The sequence below is a fragment of the Ochlerotatus camptorhynchus genome, unplaced genomic scaffold, assembly GCF_037179485.1.
Source record: "Ochlerotatus camptorhynchus isolate MF236.1 unplaced genomic scaffold, CSIRO-AGI_Acam_v1.1 ptg000185l, whole genome shotgun sequence".
In the NCBI taxonomy this organism is placed as follows: Eukaryota; Metazoa; Arthropoda; class Insecta; order Diptera; family Culicidae; genus Ochlerotatus; species Ochlerotatus camptorhynchus.
In genome coordinates this window covers 2,663,319-2,688,185 of record NW_027040675.1, presented here as the reverse complement: position 1 = coordinate 2,688,185, position 24,867 = coordinate 2,663,319, and the positions used below count along the sequence as shown (strand labels likewise).

The 24,867-nt window shown below is 43.3% G+C and overlaps 1 protein-coding gene across 5 annotated transcripts in view; it reads right to left on the bottom strand.

Moving 5' to 3' along the window:
* The window catches only part of RhoGAP100F (Rho GTPase activating protein at 100F), a 314,040-nt gene that overhangs the window by 23,184 nt on the left and 265,989 nt on the right, over positions 1–24,867 (bottom strand). For 3 of the 5 annotated variants that reach the window (XM_065223162.1, XM_065223161.1, XM_065223164.1), the window contains 6 exons: positions 4,409–6,056; positions 3,998–4,341; positions 3,668–3,942; positions 3,451–3,608; positions 3,317–3,396; positions 3,025–3,253 (listed from right to left, as the gene is read on the bottom strand). In XM_065223162.1, coding sequence (XP_065079234.1) covers positions 3,025–3,253; positions 3,317–3,396; positions 3,451–3,608; positions 3,668–3,942; positions 3,998–4,341; positions 4,409–6,056 — 2,734 coding nt within the window. The remainder of the gene's footprint in view (positions 1–3,024; positions 3,254–3,316; positions 3,397–3,450; positions 3,609–3,667; positions 3,943–3,997; positions 4,342–4,408; positions 6,057–24,867) is intronic. The other 2 variants (XM_065223163.1, XM_065223165.1) reach the window with 1 other exon arrangement.

Sequence of the window (24,867 nt, the reverse complement as noted above, 5' to 3'; positions counted from 1 at the left end):
AACTGTTCGATTGGAACAGAGACGATGTTTTATAAGAGACGCGCGGAGAGAATAAAAGTATATCTGGTTGCACGGCCAACAAAGTTATTTCGTCTGCAAGGTTTGGCAATCCGCAATTTTGTGTTTGCCTCGAGTGACTTTCAATTTGAGCGAATATCTTTTTAATCGTTTCGGTAGTATCGGGTTTCAAACGAAGTATTTGAAGAATAAATTTTTGACAACACTGAGTGACACCAAATATACTACACAGCAGAAATAAATGTAATATCGATCAACGTAATTCAAGCTGATGTATGAAATACATGCAGCTGTTTGGATATAACATTCAACAAGTTTTTTTTCTGTGTGCATTGGAGGGAATATTTTACAGAGTGTTGCGCAAAATTATGGAATCTGCGATTCATGCGTCCTACCCTGTATGAATGAAATCTCTATTTCTTTTTCAAATGGACGTATCTGCTTTTGAAAACAATGCATTTACTCGTCGATTTGGCTTAACTGATAGCTCGCCCACGCATGCTAACACTACCATCACTACTGATAGGTCACTCACGCATACTCACTAGTGGAGTAAGTATGCGTGAGTGACCTATCAGTTACGCTAAACCGACGATTAAATGCGTTGTGTACAAAAGCAGATACGTCCCTTGAAAAAAGTAATAGAGAAATCCCTTTTTTTTTAAGTCTTTCGCCAAATTCACTATCTTGACAGATTACCCCGGAAACGCCTTGATCAACGTTACAGGGCCGGTGTATATGTTTTTCGTTGCACTGGAGCGCATGTTTCGTGAGAACATAAGGGTCTGTTCATAAACTACGTAGACAGTTCAGGGGGGATTGGCAATTATCCACAGCCCATACAATTTAAAATTGCAGTTTTCATACGCAAACTTAATTATAATTATTTAAATCTCAAAAGTTAAATATCAACCGAAATCGCAATACTCCTCACGCCTTCGTCGTGAAACGCTCGTGTTTATTTACATTCCTCGATTGGAACCGCGTTTGACGGTTCAATTGGAACTTTTGGCTTCAGTCTTCGCGCGTCTCTGTTAAACATCGTCTCTGGATTGGAACAGCTTTCTTTCGGTTTTCTGATGACAGTCTTGAGATCGATTGGAATGACGTTTTCCAAGCCGTTGACTGATACGTACTAGCACAGGAACTCTTCTGCCTTAGGAGCTGTTCACAAACTACGTAGCCTCTTTAGGAGGGGTTGACAAATGTCTACGGTCCATACAAATTTCAAAAAAAATTTATGGACGATTGTCTACGCGTGGGAGGGGGTGTCTAAAACCTCTAAAAATCGGTCTACGTAGTGTATGAACAGTTCCTTACTAGAAGGCTTTATCTCATACTAGTTAGATGGCAATGAGTGGCAAAATGCCCACCACCCATTCCCATAGTTACGCATTGCTAATTACTAAACTGTTGCATTTTTTTTCTCTCTACATTTCCAGGTTAGGTGTCATCACGAGCAACAATCAGGAATAACATGAATCTACCACATAGCGAGTGTTTTTTTTCTCTGGTTAACAACGGCAACAACACAAACGGCTTATATCGACACGGGATCGAGATCTAATTCGGCGCGATAGGAGTAGGAGCAGGGAAATGGATCACACCGAATGTTATGACGTGAAACAGAGAGCGCAATAGTGGGTAAGTGATCAGACTAAATGAAGAAGAAGAAGTAGAAGAAGAAGAAGGGCTAAGAGCACAGAGGAAGAGTATTTATAGACAGAATATAGGGTGGAAGGTTCTAAAGAGGTCCTAAAACGATGATGACAGGAATCGCTCACTCATTCGGTAGTTTTCTATATTGGGTCTATCTAAAACACGATAAACACGATGATCAACGCCACACCCTACAGGGACGACAGCTCGATTGTCTCTAGTTGATTTGTGTTCTCTTGTTCGATTCTCACTCACAACCGCGTTCGGTGGTGGGACCAACTGTTGTTAATTGTTTGGGTAAGTGTTCTTGAGAGAGGCTTGAAAGAGTTTGTGTGACTTTTGTTTGGCGAGTATTATCGTTGAATTTGTTTTTGCAAAGTGAGACGAAAAAAAAAACTGGAGCATTCGCAGAAAGAAAGAAAAACACGAATATATACACGGAAAACCATAAACTGAAACCAAAACTAATCGGGATTCAGGTTGTTGACAATTTGGACACTTCTAGAAGTGTTGCTGTGGCCGATTCTTGCTGCGGTTCAATCTACTTGTTCAGTTCAATCATAAACGGAAAGTTCCGAAAAAAGAGAGAAAGAGAAAGACAGAGCGAAAATTCAGCTTGTGTGGATGCACATGATGAAGAAGATCAAAACAAATAGAGACAATGTGAGTGTGGGTTTGTGTTCTGACGCTGAAGGAGTGTAGGCGTGAAATGGATTTCTAGTGAAAATTTTGTTGCGGCTATTGTTCTTCTAAAAGTGGATGCAAATGGAGGGGCGCAAGGTGAGTGTCTGGAAAAGAAAGAGTGGCGATTCCTGCTTTTGACAGATAAACGATAAGATTGAATGAACAGGCGGCACTTGCTTCGACTTGCTGATGAGTGATATGAAAACGATGAAAACGATGCAGATGATGAAAAACACCAAAAAGACCAATGTGTGGATTCATCTAACCACACTTTTTCACTCACGACAAATCTAGTGCCTAGAGGAAAAAGTGAGGTTAGTGTAACATAAATTCTTCTAAACCGGTGGAGCCGCTGTATTTTTGGGTCTACAGAAAGGAAGGATGGTTTTTGCATTCGATGATGTTGCTGAAATTGTTTTTTGACCGTTTCTGCACGCAATGATGGGAAAACGATAAAGAACGAACGAAAATGCAACAATCAAAATGCCGTGCGTGATTGACAACTTGGCGGGCGGGTTATACAATGAGAGCTGCGTTCGGCTAGGGAAGTACAATTATTATTCGTAAATCGGAAACGGAAACGGAAAATCAAGTAATAATAGTAACACAACATCTAGACTTGCATTTGGAGGCTTGCTAGCAGGAAGTCAGAGACTACGTTACCTGAAGTACCACCGACGTGGCCGTGCTGTGGCTGGGGCCAGATCTGCAGCAGATACTTGAGCACTGCGATCGGTTGTGCGTGATCGATCTCCTCATTCGGGCCGGCACTAGACGAGTGCAGCATCAGTGGCGGGCCCATAACAGTGGCCAGGGCCTGGGCGGACATCTTGTTGCGCTCCGAGGCGGACACCACCAGCGACAGGTGATCCAACAGGAAGACCAGCGTCGCCTGCAATGAGAATGTAACAATCGTTAGAGACATTCTAAAAAAAAAGTTCTCACCAACACTTACCCGATTCGCTCTTGGCAAACAGTCCAGGATGCTGAGCATCAGCTTGGCATTACCTTCCGGATCGTCCGGTAGACAGACACCTGAAAGAGAAACCATAACGGTTAGTGCCTGGATCCTGCCCTGAGCGACAGAACTACCTAGCGCATCGACCGTCATCTGGAACAGACATTTGGTAAACAGTGGCTCGGGAAGTTCACGCAGATAGTCCTTGAGGACGCCGGTGATCACATTGATGTCCGGTACGTGTTCCGGTGTCAGCTCTACCGCTCGGCTGTTGCGCTCGAAGGCTTCTCTGCAATAGGAAATGCAACCTGTAATTCAAATATTTCTTCTACTTCCGATCGAACCCACCTGAGCAATCGCTTTTTGGTAGCGGATCCACACAATCGGTACAGGCCGATGATGTCCAGTCCGCGGCGTTCGACTTCTTCGACGCAGCGACGCAAAATGATAGGAACTGGAGCGCATCCGGGAGCGCCCTTGGATTCACGCGTCACTACCGTCTCCAGATCGGCACCGAACAGGGCCGGCACGTTACCCCGTAGGCTGGGCAAACCTCGCCGTCGATACAGCTGGAAGGGATCTGTGTGCCTCAGACGCAGGTATATCGTTCCGCGGGGTTCAACCTGAAAAGAAACAGCGGTGAGTTTTCAGACTCCGCCTGAGTAAATGGAGAATTACCTTCAACGCCAGCTGGTGTATCGGCGATTGCCGCAGTAGCGTAGTGAGCGACAGGGCACCTCGGTAGCACAGCTTGTGTCGATGTTGAGGATCCCAGGAGTAGACCAGCACGTCCAGCTGTTTGTTGCAAACCAGATCCAGCTCGAAGGATTCGTCCCAATCGAACTGCAGGTCACCGGACCGGACGACGGTGCGAGCCTTATGAATGCGATCGCACTCCAGTACGCAGTACAAGTCCCGAATCATCGGTTGCTGGGCCTGCGATGTTTCGGACATGGCCCGCAGTCCGCGACCCGCCAGGAGGTGGATCCACAGCATACCGGACATTCCGATGGCGTCGACCACTGTGGTAAAAATAAATCGAATCATTCGATAAGAAAAGGTTAGCACTGGAAAGTTACTGGATCTTACCTGGCTTATCCAGCTTGTATTTGGTGTACTCGGCCGGGTTGATGTCGATCTGCCGGTGGGTGCGGGGCAGTGTTGTGCTAGGTGTTGGTGCTGGACTCTGGTGGCCGGTGAGGGCTGCCATGGCCGAGCCCGGTACGCCACCTGGACCACCCTGTGTCAGTTCCAGCAGTTGTCGCATCCGCCGGACGCTGGGCGAACGGATTGAGGACGGCCCAATGTGCTGCGAAGACATGGACCGTACCGGCAGTGAAGACATACGGGGTCCTCCGGCCCCGGTTAGATTGTGCCGATCCAGTGTGCCGCCGGTGAGCGCAGTCCGGCTGCTGTAGATGTTTTCGGTGTTCTTCAGCACATCGTGGATGTTCTCGGCCGAACAGGAGAACCGATGCGCTCGCTGTTGGTTTAGGATGTCACGCGACGCTCGCATCTGTTCGCAGATGGCCGAACTGCTTGGTGCTCGCCGCAACCAAGCTCGGTATTCATCCGAGGTGAAGATCGATGGACTGGCGGTCAGGCGCTGGCGTAGATCACGGGGATCCCTTCGGATGGGCAGTGAGTACTCGGGAGCTGATAGGTTTCCGTCGTTTTCGTCCTGCAGACGTTCGCCGATGCGACTCCGGAGACCCATACGGGATCCGGGTCGATCGCGTGGGAGCGAATTGAACTTGGCGTACTCGGGGCCACCTCCGAGGGCTTGCGTACTGCCGCGTGCTATCGTGTTGGCCATGGCCGGGTGGTTGTAGTAGTAGTAGCCAGGCCGAGGACCGATCGTAGCTTCCGTATCGCTTGAGTAATCCAACGCCGGACGGGAACGCCTCTGGAGGGATCCGGTGGCGCCCAGTGGCGATGGAGCATATTTCGGTGTGCGTTGTGACGGTGGAGGTTCGTAACGACCGTAGCGGCCAAGGGTACCGCCGGCAATGGGAGCTGCCTGAACGAGATCGGTCTTTAGACTAGACCGAAGCAGTGTGTGTCTCCCGAGCGATTGGTAATCGGCATACTCGACTCGCGGCAGGTGTTGATCCGAACCGCTTCGGGGAAACCGTTGGTGGGATTGTGACATGCTGACACCGGTTCCGGCCGACATCCGTCGGTTGGCGCTGGGATAGAAGGAGTGCACCTTTTCGGCGAGACTTTCCAGGGTACCGGCATTCTGATAGTACGAGTGCGAAGTCTGGAAGCCGTGGGTTCCCTTCGGTTGCTCGGTAATAACCGATGGCGGTGGCGGTGGTTTGTAGCCCCAACTGGGAGTCTCCACCGGTTGACCCGAGCGCACAGCGTAGTACATGTCCAACTGTTCACTCTGGGGACTGTAATTGTTTAGGCCCAGTCCCAGCCGGGAACGGGACTCGGTCATCTCCCGCCCATCTCCGGTCCGTCGCTCCCGGGAGGATCTCGAAGAGCGCGGCGCACGGTCCGAATCGTCCAGATCGTCGTCTCGCAGGTCCCGCTTGATGACGACCACCGGCGGGGGTTTCTGCTCCGGTCGGGACATTTGAGGTGGTCCCGGTGAATTGGCTCCACGGGAACCACGCCGTTGTCGGATGGCCAGCACCAGACGCCTCGGTATCGACATGATTATCACCACATCGTCCAGTGACATCCGCGTAACGTCCACCAGATTGACGGCGAGAATCTCATCGCCTACCTGTTGAGTAGAGTAGATCAGAGGAGAAGATGAGCGGAAGCTTAATGCGATTAGAGCCGGTGGGTTAGTGAGTGGGAAAGTAATTAGCAATCCCGAGATGGGAAAACGGAAAAAGTCATTTTCTCATTAGCACAGACTCATCTTGATGGTTTTGTTTTTTTTTTTCTGCCACCTTCTTCATGGGAATGAAATTTATTGCCTTGATAACGCTGGTTGTCGTGCTCGAGCGTCCGATGAATATTACATCAGACTGCACAGCAGTCATTTGGGTGTTTTTAAGAATCTGTTTACCACCGGTTGTCACAGCTGTCCAAAATGCTGCTTGTATTGTCTGACAAAACGTCCCTCCCAGGGGCAATCAGGCAAAGTAAATTCTGGTAAAGGTAAGGCAATCGACGATGTTGCTTTTGTGGTTGCCCATCTTCAAGGGGGAAAAGGGAAATTACGTGAACGGAAATCGCTACAGCTCCGGACCCGGTTGGTCCAGTTCCAGGAGATGGTTGGGGAAATGCTGCAGGCGAAAGGAGGTTGGAGATGTGAGGAAGATGTTGGACCCAGTCTCGTGTCACGCTTAATTTGTGTTCTGGGCGGGGGAAGTAAAAGCAGGAAACGTAGCAGACACAGGCAAACAGACACGGTGTGCGGAATCTTTAAAGTTGCTTAGGAGCGTTCATAAGGACCAATGTGGAAAACATAAATAATAGCTTCTTTCGTAAATTTCTCGTATGTCAAAATCAATTTTATCACTTGAGTGTGTTTTCATTTTCGAGAAATTCACGCAAAAAGTAATTGTTTACGTTTGCGGCATTGGCACTTACAAAAGAAAAGCAGATTTACACAGCAAACAATTAATTTTGATATCACATCACAGTGGATGCACTTCAATCGTGTCGAAAATATGGTGTAATATTACTTGCCAAAAAGGACAACATTATCATTAATACAGTGCATGAACTGACATTACGCTGCTTTTATCGCATTTGTTTATTTGCGTGGCCATAAAAATTACATGAGATTTTCGACATGTTTGAAGTGCATCCTCTTGGATGTAAAGGGTGATACGGTCAAAATTTGGTCAAGGGAAAACGCGTGTAAATCGGTGAAATCGTTCATTTAAAAAATCAAATTAAATTTCTTTTTCAAGTTCAATTAGTATAAAATTCAGGAAAAATATTCAGTTAGGCTTCCGCTTTTCCAAATCCGAATTGCCGGGCCTTACCCTTGACCCCTGCCATCAGATTTTGTACAGCCACCTTGTCCACCTTCTTCGCCGCAGAAAGCCAGTTTGCCTTGAACTGCTGCTCGCCCTTAGCAGTTTTTTGGTCTTCTTTAGGTTCCGCTTGACAATAGCCCAGTATTTCTCAATTGGGCGGAGCTCTGGCGTGTTGGGAGGGTTCTTGTCCTTGGGAACCACCTGCACGTTGTTGGCGGCGTACCACTCCATGGCCTTTTTACCGTAATGGCAAGATGCCAAATCCGGCCAAAACAGTACGGAACAACCGTGTTTCTTCAGGAAAGGCAGCAGACGTTTATTCAAACACTCTTTCACGTAAATTTCTTGGTTGACAGTCCCGGAAGCTATGAAAATGCTGCTTTTCAAGCCACAGGTACAGATGGCTTGCCAAACCAGATATTTCTTTGCGAACTTTGACAGTTTCAAGTGCTTGAAAACATCTGCTACCTTTCCCTTTCCTTTTGCCGTATAAAACTCCTGTCCCGGAAGCTGCTTGTAGTCGGCTTTGACGTAGGTTTCGTCGTCCATTACCACGCAGTCAAACTTCGTCAGCATCGTCGTGTACAGCCTCCGGGATCGCGCTTTGGCCGTCGTATTTTGTTTATCATCGCGATTTGGAGTCACTACCTTCTTGTAAGTCGATAGTCCGGCTCGTTTTTTGGCTCGATGCACAGTTGTAGACGATACACCCAGCTTATTTGCGGCATCTCGGAGAGAGAGGTTAGGGTTTCGCTTGAAACTACCGGCAACTCTCTTTGTCGTCTCAGCGGCTTCCGGTTTTCGATTTCCCCCCGATCCAGACTTCCTGGCTGTCGACAAACGTTCCCCAAACACTTTAATTACATTTGTAACGGTTGATTTGGCAACTTTGAGCGATTTTGCCAACTTTGCGTGCGAGTAGCTCGGATTTTCGCGAATTCCAAAATCAAAATAGGAGCAACATTCTACACACACACACACCTTCAAAATGAGGGGTGTTCAGGTTTTTTAAATGCAAAATTGAAAGAAATACGTCAAGTTGATATTGACCAAATTTTGACCGTATCACCCTTTAATATTAATTTTTTTTTGCTGTGTGTGGTTGTATGCTCAGTCAGCACTGACGTTGACGGCGACTCTGCGACTCTTCACTGCTGGTAAAATCCCTTAAGGGTCTGACCAGGAGACTGGCAACCCCATATCAATCATATGCGTTTGACACGGGAGACTGGCAACCCCATATCAATCATATACGTTTGACAGTAGGCAACATCACGGGCCTTATTTAGGCTGTGAACCATTTGCCAAATTAAATTTAACTCGTGGTTAAAAGTGACTTTTCGAAAGTTATTTTCTATGTTCGAAAATCCCCGTGCTGTCGATCGACCGGTTTTCAACCCACGGTTGTCAAAATTTAACTTCTTGTCTGTCAGAAATAACAAAGCTCGGATAGCAGTGTTCATCGATAACTTTCCATCTGTCAAATTTTAACTACAAGTTAAAATAATCCACCAAATGGTTCAGAGCCTTAAATACGACCCGCCTGACGTATACATGGTGGAAAGTGACGGAAAATCGTGTTATAAGCAGAAAGACAAGAGCAGATGATAGCATCAAAAACATGGCCGCCAGTCAGGCCCCTGTGTCTGACAATCTATTAGCGAATTCGTTTATTATTCAGTTACAACAAACGTCAGTTTGTTCGTTTGTTTTTGAAACCTAGCTCAGGTTGAGGTTTGCACTGACAAAAAGTTCGTTTCGGAAAGTTTCGGATTTTCATAGGAGTGAAAGGGTAAGAAAATGTTCACCATGTTTCACGCACAGACTGATGTTTGCTTATTGGATTTTATCATAGGAGTAAAGAGTTACAGAGTGACCGAAAAAGGCGAATTGTCAATAGTCAAGATAATGCGCAATGAGATGTAAACAGCTGAGGCCCCGGTAATTAGTCGTCTCTTTTGTTCCTCCGCTGTTTAAATGCTTGACGGAGTTTGACGTGTGGGCATTCTTTTTCCGACCAGCTCGACAGAGGGCTTTTCAGAGGGATTTTTTAACTAGTATTTTCAAGTCGCTCAGAAGCCAGTCAAGATCGTTGAAACCATGGACCCAAAGGTCAGGACCAATAGCGTGGAAGGAATTTATCGAAAAATCATGGTTCTCGGTAATAGAATGGAAGTGCACGCAGTAGTAGGTTTTTTAGATTTGTGGGTAGTTATATTTTTGAGTGCATGGGGGAATGCTGTCAACAATGCTGTCGGTTTGTTTACCAACAATAGCTGACGTTTTGTTTTAACCTAACTTTTTTCCTAACCTGAACTTCAGAGCTAGGATTAATGTCATTGTTGATGTTGATCAAAATGGAATCAGTTTTATCACTTAATTGTTGGGGGTCCAACTAGAAATCATGCAAGGCGGACCCAGGTACGATCCTTGTGTAGCGAGGACCGAATGGACCAGATCCCGCCAGTCAGATGATTGTCCGCGGGAAGATTGTTCGAAGGAGGATTGTCCGCATGAGGATTGTTTAAAGGAGAATTGTCTGCTTCCGACGAGTCAAGGAGTACGTGGAGGAAGAAGATTATCCGGAACTCTAAAGCTCTTTATATGTTCCAGGGGGAACGATACATTCGGATGCATCCTGTATCCCCATCAAATTTATCCATAAAATTCTGCTTATATATCCAGAACATCAGTCAGAACTTTTTTTCTCCAGACATCCTTATTCGATTTTTTGTCTATTTTTCAGTATATCCTGAATATCCCTGTTGATCCTTCTGTCTATTCCGAAAATTCTTTCAATTCCGCTCGCATGCCGTCACAGTGTTGCCATATCTTTTTTGAAGCAACATGCATCAGGATGAGTGTCGTTCCCCAACGTTTTCCTTGAACGTCATTGATTGTCTCTGAAGATCTTTCCTGGAACTATCTTCCTGCGGACAATCGTCCAGTGGACAATCTTCCTCTGATCAATCTTCCTGCGGACCAGTGTTGGAAAAGTTCGCGATATTTCACGAAGTTCACCAAGGGAAAAGTTCGCGAGTCATAGGGAACTTTGATGAACTTTTCCATCACTGCTGCCGACAATTCTCTTCCTCCAAATAATCTTCGTGCGAACAATCCTCTTTCGAACAATCCTTCTGAGGACAACCCTCTTTCGAACAATCTTCCTGTGGACAATCCTCCTACGGACAATCCTCCTACGGGCAATCCTCTTCCGAACTTGCTGCTATCTTAATAATTACCCATTTGAATTTGCTTTTATACTTAATTTTAAATGTGTATCGCACACTGGGAAAATTTCCAAAATTCCGGGAAAAAAACCTGGAAATTGCAAATCGGGATTTGCTGGTCACCCCATGAGTAAGGGATCTAAGTTCGCAAATGCCATTGTCGAATCTATTGGATAATTGTCAAATTTTACAGATCAAAATTTAGTGAACTTTTTCCATTTTGATCCAACTTCTTTGATTTAAAGACTTTCGGCTACAAATTGAAAAAAAAAAAACAAAAACTTAGGCATAAACAATCTTGAAAAGTTCATAAATTTGCCTGTTTGCAAGAAAATCAATTTTTTATGAGGATCCAGTTTTTTTCAAAAACTCTTGGCAACCCGTGCACCAGTTGGATCAGCGGTTGGAACTTGCCGGAACGCCACAAAATCACGCAGGCAGGTGGTGTGTTGGAGTTGGTTGGGTGGTGGCACAGAACAGAAGGGGAAGTGCAAACAAATCGATGAATCAAAAGTGGCTCGTTTTGCTACTCAGCAAGCAATGTGTTGTGGTAGCGTTCCACACGGGCTTTCTATGTGCACTCACACTATCATAGCATGCTGCCTATCTTAACTGCAGGCAGAAGATGCCTTCTACCGCTAGGTGCGCTAGTGTTCGCAAATAACAGTGGGAGCCTCTTTCTGGTCCGAAGTTCCACTCGTGTGGTGGTGGTCTCTTAGTATCCTACGTGAAATCGAAACCAAGCGAATCGAATCGCATAAAGGAAAATGGTAGGAGGGGAGGAGCCGAAATCGGATGGAATAAAAAAAAAGACCTCGCCGAAAAGAAACGAGATAAGAAGACGCGAGCGTCGTTGGTCGGTTGGTTGGTTCCCGGAGCAGCCAAGGAAGGGGGAGGAGGAGGATTATTGGTGTGAGTAGTGCATGTGACAGGAATACATTTCACATTTTGATAACAGCAGCAGACAAAGTCTGGAAACTGCGGGCTGCTGCAAAAGATGTTGTGTTTCTTGAAGTGGAATAAGTTGGAGCCCGGGGAGAAAAAGGCAGGCAGTTAAGTAAGCGACAGCGTTTCGAGATAATTTCTGCTCTGGTTACGTACATTCAGTCCTGTTACAAGCAATGACATTCCGTTGTTAGCTGTTGAATGTCAACGGGAGAAAACTTACGTTGACTTTGTTTAGCGCTTGTACACCCAAAATTAAAATTTATCGTAAGGCATCAGCTTTTTTTTCAATCAAATGTCAATGTGACATTTTAAAGGTTCGGTCGTCAAAACTTTGTTTTCTTTCGCCATGGGATCGAGTCACATTTGGAAAGATTGAAACTACCGAATCGGACGCCCACTGTAGCAGCATGCATAAGTAGCAAGATTTAGTGCTATATATTCACTGGAAAAAGTTCCTTTGTTCAAGCAACCACATCACACAGAAAATCCATCCCTGTTCCACATTCCAAACTTCAACCACCATCTTTGTATAGGTACATCAGCTGCATCAGCATAGTTATAGGTTAGGGTTTTTCCCTCCCATTGCATCATATTTTCCCGGACTCGTTTCATCCAACTTCGGTTGACGTAGGTTCTCCGAAGAATGGACGACTAAAGGGGAAAACGCGGTCGGTCCCTCTCTGTGTCGGTTATTCACCAAACAAACATCATCTGTATGAAGCTTTCGGCAACTATTAAGAATGTTTTAATATATGGAAATTCTTGTCCGTCCGACCAACTCCGGGCCGGCAATCCATTGTTTCTTGTCTGTGGTGTTGCCCATTGCTACTTATTGTGTTCCGACAAAAAAGCTTTGTTCTCCTTCTTCTTTTTTGCATATTATTAAGCCAAGCATTCCGAAGAGGCATTGCGGGAGCAGATTCTCGGAAGCCATCGAATAATGTATTGTTGTTGTTGTTGTTGTTGTTGTTGTTGCTGTTATTGAGTGCTTGCTTGCTTCTCGGAGCAGAAAGCAATTCAAATATTCAATAAAAACAAAGCAATCCAAACTTCAGTGGTGTCCCACCCAACAAGCCTACTGATACTGATGGGTGACGTTGCCATATGTACATATATACTAGACTGATGCAAAATTTGAAATTTTTGCTCCACAGTGCTCAAACGGTCTCAAATCAGGTCCTGATTAGCCTCCCAAAATTTAAATTCATTTGGTAAGAAACTGACTTGCCACAAACCATTTGAAGTTTATATGGGAAAACCAAACTTTTTGTTCATAGTCTTCTAATTATTTTCTAGATTGCAGTGTTAAAAAGTGCTATAGCTATACTTATGTGAAATTTTCTCAGCTACAACTTTGCGGAAAATTGTTTTTCAGCAATACGTTATATTAAATAGTTATTAATTGTTTAACAGATTGATAATCTTACGGCATGATCAAGCAGCCGTTTTGTGGGTAACACTGTATTCTGCAGTGTGACATAGTAGCCATGATTTCTGTGCTCTATTGTACGCGTCAGAAAAACCAATGTTGCCCGCTAAACAGTTGATTAAGCATAATCATAAGACATCAGTGACTTGAATCATTAATAACTTTTGTTCTTCCTTCCTTTTGAAAAGTGGTCTTCAACAAAGTTGTAGCTGAGAAAATTGTCAACACGCATATCTATATTTTCTTAAACAGAGTGATGTGGTGAATTGTCAGAAAGATATGAACAAAAAATGCGTTTTTCCAAAGTAATTCCCATGCAAACATGAAATGGTTTGTGCCAAGTCAGTTTCTAACTTAATGAATTAAAATTTGGAGTCGCTAATCAGGACCCAATTTGGAGCCGTTGGAGTACTGTGGAGCGGAAATTTCAAATTTTGCATCAGTCTAATACATACTCATGCCAGGGATTTGCGATTCTTTCTTGCGATGGTGAAAAAATGATAATTTGAAAATTGTAAAAAAATCGTATAGGGCAAAGTTTCTTGATCTATCTGGGTGTACTACTTCTGTCAGGTATTAGCACATGACATATGTGGAACTTCAAACTGGATGCTCTTCAAAAAGTTAAGTCATTATCATATTGTCGAGCAGTTTTTAGACAATCTTCTAGCAGCGGTTTTAAGAAAGTAATGCTGATATTTCAAGCTGAGCAAGGGTTGCCAACAGTTTTTTTCAAAAATAACTGGAAAATGCACCCAAAAAATGGCAGAAATCTGGATTCTCTTACAAAAAAAAAATCTTGCAAAAATGAAAGATTCTGAACCGAAGTTTTTTTTTTAAATTGTGTATTTGTTAGACACAAAACTTTACGGAGCCGATAGGCTCTTTTGATGCATCATTTATGTAGAGTGCGCTAGGCGATTTTTAGAGCAATTATCATCCAATCCGTTTGTTTACACCATAATGACGATCCAGAGGATCCAGATAACATAAACCAATATGCTTTTAGAATTAAAATAAAAGCCAAATAGATCAGCTCACGACCGCGAACTGTCAAGTTAAGTCTAGAGCAACATGAGAAAAGGGCCCATGTTCCAAATGTAAACAATGGGCTTAAACGTCGATTTATTGCGGATCAAGAGTCATTCAGGAAAACCAACAGCAACATCTGGCAGAGTAAGTTTGCTCTATCAAATGGTGTAGTTAGTTTAAAGTCACTGTTTACATTCGGCACACAGGACATTATCAGATGTTGCTCTAGAAGAAATAGTCCGAAGGGCCTAATCGGAATCGAAGGCTACAATTCAAGAAGACTGGCAACTGTTCCCTTCTCCCATACAAATGTCAAACGTCACTGATAACAGCGCCTCTGTCAATCAAAAGTGAAACTTTGAAGCACATATGTTAGTGAGACTGCTCATAAACAGTGACTGTGTATGTGACCTAATGTCACCGAAACGAATAATTATAACACGGTACTCGTTGTTGATTTTGTTTTGCTCTACAAAATTTCACGGCAATTTGTATCTTAATCCCAGCAAGCCTGTGGTTTTCCAACTCCAAACCGAAAAAAATGTAATGGTGGATCAAGTAGAGGATTAAAGCTCGGATCGATACCTACACGGATAGAAATCTCCTTATACCTTATGGCAAATTTCTATTGCTTTTTATTCATAAAATGTATAAGTCAACTAATAAGCAGACGCCTTGCAAAAAGTTAATGAAGATCATGTGCCAAATGAAATGTATAAGCGGTCACACATACCTTTTATGCATTCTTATAGGACCTATGTGGTTTGTCTTATGGAATGTTTAAGGCTGAAGTTTTGGCAAAAATGTATATGTGAAACACATGAATAAAATAATTAATTTTCGTTTCGTGTATTGAAAGCAATCAATTACAAGGAATTGGCAGCTTCCACCACAATTGAGTGAACTACCGTCATTACGAAGCTGCTGAAAATTCAAGGATTCAATAAGAAGAAAGATCCAGTACCTACAGCACGATCCAACGGAAGGCGTAGCAGGATCTCATGTTGGAGAAAATGAAAATGAAAGGTTGTAGGACTACAATTCCGTATTGATAAATAATGCCAGCGAGAAAGGTCGTTTTGATTTTCAGTTTATGAAACTTTTTATTGTGCAGTCTGGTATGTCTTTGAGCAGAACAGAACCTAAGAGAAGAGGTAATACGGGGGTGAAAATGAACCACTTTTCTGTCAAACGTGAACCAGCTCCTGATTGGCCGATTTCATGTGCGTAAGATAGAGATAGAGATAGATAAAGATAGAGATAGAGATAGATAAAGATAGAGATAGAGATAGATAAAGATAGAGATAGAGATAGAAATAGAAATAAAAGAGGAAAAAGCCAATTGTCACCTCTTTCTCTTAGAACAGAACCAATAGTTTAAAGGCATGATTTGAAAACCGAAAATATCGACGGTGAGCATGCATAAGGGCCTAACTGCGATGATCGAGTCTCTTAATCGATTTTGTCTTTAATTTGCTACAGCTTAGGGAAGCAATTTTCTGAAATTTGTTCAATGCAGTGCTGTAACAGGTTGAATTGCCTATCAAAAGCAACAACAAACGCACCGCGAAATTTTAATCCGAGCGAGATATTATCAAAAGAGAAAATTGACGAAGAGAATCGATCATCGTGGCTATGCATGCTCACTGTCGATATGTAATTGTTATATAAATAATCAAAACAAATGGGAATTGAGGGAGGCAACTTTCGGTGATTTCAACGCTATTGCTATTATCGTCTATGATGAACAAAGAGAATGGTTTTGCAGCGTACTTAAGACAGTATCCTTCCGCTAATCCGACAAATTTGTGGACGGATTAGCGTGGTTGATCCAGTAATTCGACTGTCAAATCCATACAAATCAATGTTGCCAATCTAACAATGTAAAAAAAGCTCCATAAGAGACCGTGATGTTGATTTATCGAGTCGTCGGAGTTATGAGAGCCGGACTGGAGGGATACCAACCGGTGGAGGTGGAAACTTACGATTTTAAATTGGCTCACTATTTGACTAGCCTATTGGTCCCAAGTACATCTATAAGCCTACCCCATTCTAGTCAAAATTCTAGTACTACACTATGTTTGTTTTGATTCGCTATGTAAGTTTGACAGATAAAATGAAGGGTTCGTGGATTTGCCTATGTTTCGAGGGGTGCATCGATTAGCTTGGGACTGAAGATAATACCAGAGCTGAGCCAAAAAGTTGAGCACGTTTGTTCGGGACCTTCTGGTCTTAGAGTTACACACTTAATGTAGCTCGGTAAAATCTCCAAAAGCCGATTACCTCGGCATTCTATTTTGCTGATATCTCTGCAAAATATCTGTTTGTTAGCTGACAGCTCAGCAAAATGTTATTTGTTAGCTGAGTCTCGGCATTTGTTTTACTGAATCTCAGTAAAATAAATTGCAGAATTACTCGGCTGTTGGAATCTCGGCGAAAATATTTAAGTGTGTACCAACCGGTGGAAACTAACGATTTTAAATTGGCTCACTACTTGACTAGCCTAATGGTATCATGCAAATCGATTAACGTACCCCATTCTAGTCTAAATTCTAGTACTACACTATGTTTGTTTTGATTCGCTACGAAAGGTTGACCAACAATGCTAAAATTTTATGAACGATATATTTGAGTTGTCCCTACAGAACTACGCAACGACCGAGAACAACGCAAAGCGGACAAAGGAAAACCGAGGGCTCACAGACCGAAGTAAAAACACGTTAGATTACTTTGAACACGTGTTAGCAAGTGAAAATTTATTCTTCTTTATTTTACATTTTTCTCTTGGCGCGAGTCGTTTGACGTTTTAATCATAGTTCATCAGATAAAGATAGGTAGGCCCAGACCGAGGGGTGGCGGTTGGATAAATTACAATCTTAACACCCCCCGTCAAGCCGAAAACCCGAGCATGTCCCGAAGTTTTCCGAACTGAGGTCCTGGAAGAGCCTTTGTCATAATATTTGCAACCTGTAGATCAGTCGGCACGTATGCCAACTTGATGGCTCCTCTCTGGATCTCATTCCTGACAAAATGCCAGCGCACATCCACATGCTTCAATCGTTTTGTTGGTTTATCCTCCTAAACTACTCGAATACAGGCTTGATTATCCTCTCGAATGACTGTCGGTTCGGTTACGCTTCTGTGAAGATCCCGTAACAACATCCTCAGCCAAATCGCCTCCGTCGCTCCAACACTGAGCGCGACATATTCGGCTTCTGCCGAAGAAAGCGCTACCGATGTCTGTTTGCGTGTTGCCCAGGATACCAAGCCTCCAAGTACACGAAATACGAATCCAGACGTAGACCTTCGATCACACACATCGCCTGCCCAGTCAGCGTCGACGTATCCTTCCAGCAGACTACATTCTTTGGTTCGACGAAACTCCAATCTCAAATCCACTGTACCCCTGATGTAGCACAGGATACGTTTGAGGTGGCTCCAGTGTTCCTCCGTAGCACAGCTTTGGAAGCCACTGAAATAATTTACAGCAGCACATATGTCTGGCCGTGACGTCGTAGTAACATACATCAGGCAACCAATCAGTTGACGGTACGGCTTATCTGTTTCTCTGGTTATGTCCGTACACTTCTCCAGCTTGAGTCCACTTTCACACGACAATCGGTCTTTTTGTGGCCAATTTTCCCGCACTGAAAACACTTAATTTGGCTTCTTCCGTGCTTATTTGCCATCCCTACACCTTCGCTTCCGCTTCCATGACCTACCGTCTCCGAATTCCGCTTCTTCAAATCGACGTCCACAAGTCGCTTCTTGACGAAATCCATGGTAACGCCCCCCGGGAGCGTTTCAATCGCCGTAACCACAGAATCGAACGACGTCGGCAGTGTCAACAATAAATGACAAACTGCATCGGCTTCCTCTACGTTCGCACCGCTCCCCTTCAGCTCCCGAATCGCAACAAATGTTCAGACAACGTAGCGCCGCCTCTATCGGAAAACTTAAGCGTGAGTAGTTGCTTCCTGATATAGAGCTGTCCAGCTATTCCCCGACGCTCGAATATGTTTTTCAGCGTCGTCCAAATCGCCTTTAGAGTCGCACAATCCTTAATCAGTTCGAGCTGATTGTCCGCAATGGCTTGCACAATTAGAGACTTGCACTTTTTGTCCTGTTTTCTTCTTTCGATCACTTGCTTCTTCTTTTCCGCACGCACTGCCGCCGAATCAGCTTCCACCTCATGAAATTCCGCAACCTCTTCCACCTCCCGCAGGAGGCAATCCAAAAGGTCGAACATGTCGAGGACGGTCTCCATCCGGAATTTCCAGTTATGGAATCCGGTTCCATCAAACGCGGCGATTCTGGCCATGTCGTCCATGCCTGGGCCCATAACCTACAGAACTACGCAACGACCGAGAACAACGCAAAGCGGACAAAGGAAAACCGAGGGCTCACAGACCGAAGTAAAAACACGTAAGGTTACTTTGAACACGTTTTAGCAAGTGAAAATTTATTCTTCTTTATTTTACATTTTTCTCTTGGCGCGAGTCGTTTGACGTTTTAATCATAGTTCATCAGATAAAGATAGGTAGGCCCAGACCGAGGGGTGGCGGTTGGATAAATAATAATCTTAACAGTCCCTTAGCACCTGAGCACCAGAGAAATTTGGCTTCTCTCGAGTTGTTCGCAGGTGGCAGGCGTTACAATCCTGTGATACAAATTTCCTGAAGTTTATTGACGGCGTTTAACAATATGGCTACCACCACATTTACAGACAAACTGCAACAAATCGTACAGGTACGCTCTTTTATAACCCCACGATCGACTCGTCTCTCTGTGTTCTCTAGCTGGTCATAGCAAGTAAGCACGGTATTGGTTGATTGCAACCAAATAGTTTAATCAATATTCAATAGTTTTAAAATGATAACCACTAATCTACTTTGTCTGACATCGTATGTCACGGAAAGCATGACAGAACGGGCTCAAACAGACGTAATTTACACTTGTCGGCTGCATTCGATAAACTGAACCATGCAATTGCGATTGCTAAGTTAGATAGACTCGGGGTAAATGACAACCTCCTGCGATGGTTTCGCTCTTATCTCAGTGATCGCTAGCTGATGGTAACCGTTGGTGAAAGTCAGTCTACTACTTGCCTAGCCACGTCAGGGATACCTCAAGGAAGTCACCTAGGCCCGTTGATTTTCTTGTTGTACTTTAACGACGTGAATCTGGTCCTCGAAGGCCCTCGCCTTATGATCTTAAAATCTATATCCGGGTCCGTTCTATCGATGACTGTCACTTGCTCCAATACCAGCTCGAAGCGTTTGCTAACTGGTGCAACTTGAACCGAATGGAGGTCAACCCCGCGAAGTGTTCAGCTATCACCTTCTCTCGCAAGAAGGAACCGATCATGTTCAATCAAGTACTTCAGGAAACAACTATCAGCCGTGTCAACCACGTAAAAGACCTGGGAGTTATTCTGGATTCCCAGTTAACGTATAAGCAACACGTCTCGTTCACAAGGCGTCAAGATCTTTGGGATTCATTTTCAGGATTGCAAAGAATTTTTCCGATATATATTGTTTCAAATCGCTATACTGTTCCCTGGTGCGGTCCACCCTGGAATATTGCTCTGCAGTATGGAACCCAAGCTATAACAATGGTGCTGCTACCCAGTTATGAAAGTCGATGTCAACTGCGAGATCTGGAGCTTCTACGTACTCGGAGAGACACTTCGCGGGCCCTGCTCATCGCGGATAGTTTACAGGGTAGAATTGATTGTTCTACAATCCTGGAGAAGATCAACGTGAACGTCCAACCCCGAGCGCTGCAAAATAGCGCTATGTTAAGGTTGTGTAAGCATCGCACTAACTATAGCATGAACGGTACTATAGACGGCCTTCAGCGTGTGTTCAATCGAGTTTCTTCAGTGTTCGCTTTTAACTTGACACGAGAGATGCTACACCGGCGCTTTTCCCGTATTTTCTCTGACGCAGTAAACCGTTGAATGACCATGCATTTTATTGTATTGTGTATTTTAGTAAGCTGGACTATGTACTATGTTAATGTTATTCACTTAAACATCATTGGGGCTACACTCAGCCTGTTGCTAATAAAAAAGTAAATTAATTAACTATAATCTTTGTACGAAACCAATTTTACATCAAGTCTGAATAAATTGGTGTGAAAAGAATTGAATCCATCCATAAATGGCCAAGTTATAAGTGTTTAAAATCTGACACTATTTCGTCACGCATTTTTTTTTATTTGCACTGCACAACAGTGTAGTCCACAAGGACGTCCTACGTCAAAATGCTCTTACTGTTTTTTTTTTCTGAATCACCCCAACTAAATATCGAAAAAAAGTTAGGTAGGTAGGTTCGTCAGCAAAGTTGCTTGAAATTAAATTATCTATAACTTTGTAGACGCAAATATTCCTAAAACTGAAAAGTTAAAAATTTGAATTTTAAAAAAGATGACCACCCTAGTCACCTTCTACGCCAACAGGAAGGTCTTTTCTTGTAGACACACTCTCTTGAAGATGTAGAGTGCATAGTTTTCGATAGATGACGTGATATTTTGCGTTTTCGACCATAGTGTCGACTTCAATCGAGCAGTTAAAATGACGTTTCCTACCACTCAAATTTCGAAATTAAACAATATTTTGAGATTTTTTCTTCTAGAGCCACGACAAAAGTAGCCAAAAGGTGTGCATTTCATAAGAAAATAGTAATTTGTTGGTCTTATTTTTGTGTAATCGCTGGTAGAAAGGCACACCAAAACTGCTTGACAATGTGGTCCATTTGTTCGTTGAACAAAGCTTTTATTACCTCCTTTATCTGACCAATGCTCAAACGAAACCACTGAACCGAAACTGTCGGGCCACCTTCTGGTTTGCTGAGTCAACGCCTGCTTGGTCCCACCTTATTTCCCACCGAGAAATCCCTTCTGTGCGAGCATCGAAGACAATTTTCTCACGTCGTCCCCATTGCTGCTCGCTTATGTCGTAATACTATTACTGACCACCTATCCTAGCGTTCCTATTAACAAGAAAAGTTGAGGCTTAAATTTTGATGGACTATGATACCCAATACCGAAACGAACGCAGCTGGGTAACAACACCCAAAATGGGTGAAGTGCTTTTTGGGAATGAAAATGGACCCACATTGAAGTCAAAGTTGTTGGGAAGATTAATCATCATCTTCTTGGGTTTCGGTTGTGCCCTCCAACAACGGATGCAGACGCTGCTGCAGTTAGCCAAAATGGAGAAGAAAGTCTGCCACACCGTTTCTGTGTCAATTACATGGATTCCTGCCAGACGACCCAAACCGGTCGCCGTGCCGTGTCATGAATCCGGAAAATAATGTGGTCATTTGGTGCGATTTTTTCTACTTCTTTTCCCGTTGCTATTGCTGTTGTTGTTGTTGTTGTTTGGCGTGGACCAAAACGTACATAGAACTGTAGTAGGAAAGGAAGAGAAAGAGGATTGATATTTATTGCCGGCTTGTGCGTGGTGGAGGTCTTTTGCGATCCATAATCGTCGGTAGATGATTTTCGTAATGGTTTTTTTTTGCTTCCGGTCCATAAAATGTTGAGAATTTTATTTGACAATTTAAAGACAATCGAAAGTCTTAAGTTCTGAAAGATTTGGGTGACAGTAGTATCGATTTATTACTTTTATAACCTCACTTTAGGAGTTGACAGATGAGGGTGATTTGTTATGCAAACAAAGCCTTATTTTTAAGCCCTTTAGTAAAGGTATGGACGTCTGTCAAAAGTTGCCAAATTTATTCAGGGGCGGTACACTTTTGCTGAATATATATAAAAAATGCAATTTTAGTTTTCTTGACTTCAAAACAAAAGTATCCGTAGAACAAACTTCTTTCAGCACAAAAAGCTCTATCTTTAAATGCATTAGTTTTTTTTTCAATATTTGATGATATTTTCAAATAAATTAAAGTTGTCTTGTCCCCTGGTTCACTTGAGATGACACCGATTCAAATTGATCTTAAATTCATACGCCTTGAAATAAGCTTTCTGAGCTGTCAAGTGAGGTGCTTGTTAGGTAAGTGTGCCTGTTTTGGCACTAGTGCTGCACTTTTTAGTCCTAGGGCTTAACTCGAATTTGAAATAAATTATCATAATTTTATTTGCGTGACAGATGGCACAATATTCATTCTAGCTTCGGGTCGAAATAAATTCAGTGAAGAACGAAAAAATGTCAAATTTAAGACAGGGCCAACTAGACGACCACCTCGGGCCAACAAGCCAACCCTATTGGAAGTCCAACTAAGCTTTTTCTGCGATATTTTATCACGCATTAGCAAATTAACACTGCTGCATCGATTTCTGGGCCTGAGATGATTATCCATTTTTCTCGAAAACTCTCCAAATTGCGAACCGACGAACGGGCGGGCGACGCTGTGAAATTAAAAAAAAAAACGCATTTCCGAGAAGACGGCAAAACGACGAAGCGGGGGCGACGACGAAAGGGCTGCCTCCACTGCCCGATAAATCTCATGACATTTTCTCTAATTACATTTTCCCGAGAAGTAGCTGCTTTGCTTTTCGCTTTTTGCCGCGGCCGGTTTATTTTTTGTCCCGGGGACCAACAACCGGTCCTCGTCGGAATCGCTTTTCATTCGCCGCCCACACTCCTTTATATTCTGCACATTTTTTTTTCTCTCGCTCACTTGTTTGTAAAGAAAATACAAACACTCGCCATGCAAAGGTTTGCTCACGGACGGAGGAAGCAAATCCAATAGAAGAGAGGCCTGAGTTTTGTGGCATTGGATGTTAAAAATTTGAAATCGTTTGTTGAATGCTACACAATCCACACCGGAAATCGGGGAAGTGTGGCTGAACTAAACAAAATGCTACTTCATTCGCATCCTTTTACAGGGGTAACAGGGAGCATAACGCTCCAACTAAGGTCAACCGGTATTAAGGATTTGGAAATGAGTTGGATTTATTCGCTTTCCCAGTCAAAAGTCAAAGACCCAAAGACCGCCGTCCTCACTGTGGAGGCTCCTCCGATCGAGCCAGCTTTACCTCCGCAGTTGATGCCAGGCACCTCTCTGTGCGTTTTATAAAGTTCACCCCGTTGGAAAGGTGTGGAGTACAGTCAGTGAGTTAAGCATTTGTGATGAGGAATTGAACATAAAGAATGAAATCATCCTCCACGCTTCCGCCTAACGCCATATGGGATGGTTTTGTTGGTTTTTCATCGTTTCCGGCTCTTGCGATACGGAGCAGCTCACACGGTTGGTTGTTTGCCGAAATTCCGACAGTTGGAATTCTGGGAACTGAAATCATTTGTTTGTGCGGAAAAATATATTCGTCTCCCTGTTCACATATTTCCGAGATTGGCAAATCTCCAGATTAGAGGGTTATCTGGGCATGCCCAGCTTGACGTGTGCTGCATTCCGCGGTGCTGGTTGCCGAAAAATGTAGCCTTTTTGGTTTGTGGATGTTCCATTCGGTTAGAAAGAATTCAGCATTAAGGATTCCACGAATTAGCAGTTTTGGGACGACTTTTTACCAGCGGTTTTAAGAAAATAAAAACCCGGATTTTTCAAGCTTAGCATAAATAATACCCCATTTTGACGAGGTTCTAGAAGAAAATTTTACAAAAGATTGTCACACGATAAATTTTGTGTGGCAGGAAACGTCATTTTAAACTGCTCGAATGATGTGATCCAATTGATATAACTTGGGAACTTTGGATGGAACCTGCACCTTCATTTTGATTTTAAGCTCGTGATTCACTTATTGTGCTCATTCATGAAATTATTCCACCCAGCAGAGTACAGAATCATAATGAGTGCACAAATTTGGCAATCTACTCAGGTCAAGCTGGACGCTCACCATTCCTCGTAAGACGAAGTTTATCGTTAGAATTATTCATAACTGGCGTCTTTTGATGTAAGCGTGCAGCTTTGATAATTACACGGAAAGATTTAACCTGAAACCCTCAAGTAAAAGTATGGGTGAATGTCATCAGAACACTGAAAAACAAAGCAGTGCATTTTGACAGTTCGATTGGAAAGGCTTTCACAGGCGTCCATACTTTTACTAGAGGGATTTAATTTAACCTCACTTGTTTGACAGTTCATGGAGCTTGTTTACAACATTGTTGACCTTGCAATTTGAAATGATATTACACCCCGGCCCATGTGTTTCTTTTATGTTTTATGTAATTTCCTTAATTTGTTCTCTTCATCTTCCTAATGGAGCAACGACTGAAAGCCTCTGAAATAAATAAAACCAACCAACCTCTCTAATGCATTAGGAAAAATTTACACAGTGCTTTCAGGCAAAAAATGACTCCAATGCACTGGGAAGGTTAACATGTTTATGAACCGTGAACTATGCTATGATTGATTTGAACTGCTCGAAATTTACACTAAGATTCCCTGGCGTTTCTTTCAACGTCTCCAAAGATCCTTTCTGAGGTTTCTGAACTTCTTTGAATTTCTTCCAAACTTATCTAAATGTTCTTTGAACCTATCGGATATTCCCTAAATCGCAATAAAATTCCTTGAGCTCCTTTGTCGCTGAATTTCTTAAGCTAATTGATCTTCTTTTAAAACGGATAGATTGATCTTATTTAAATTCAGGAAATCTCCAATAATGACCACGCCAAATCACATGACTTTGAGTAGAGGTGGCTGAGCGGATCTGACCTGTCCAGCTCCCTAAGGGGAGCCGATGGTTTTGAACAGCCCTTCAGCTCAGATTGAAATTATAGAAATTTTGAAACAGATTATAAAACAATCGTAAAAGTAGTCTAAACCATTAAATCCGTAGCATACAATTTGGCTCTTATTTTCAATTGAAAACGCCACTAAGGCAACAACTGAACAACCACTGTGTAAACCAAAATGCGCGCGTAATACAAAGTGTGCCAACAACATCCTCCATTAAAATCAAAAAATGTATGCAGGAAAGCTATACCAATATCCCACGCGATGATATGATTGACATCGTGTCAAACGATGTTAC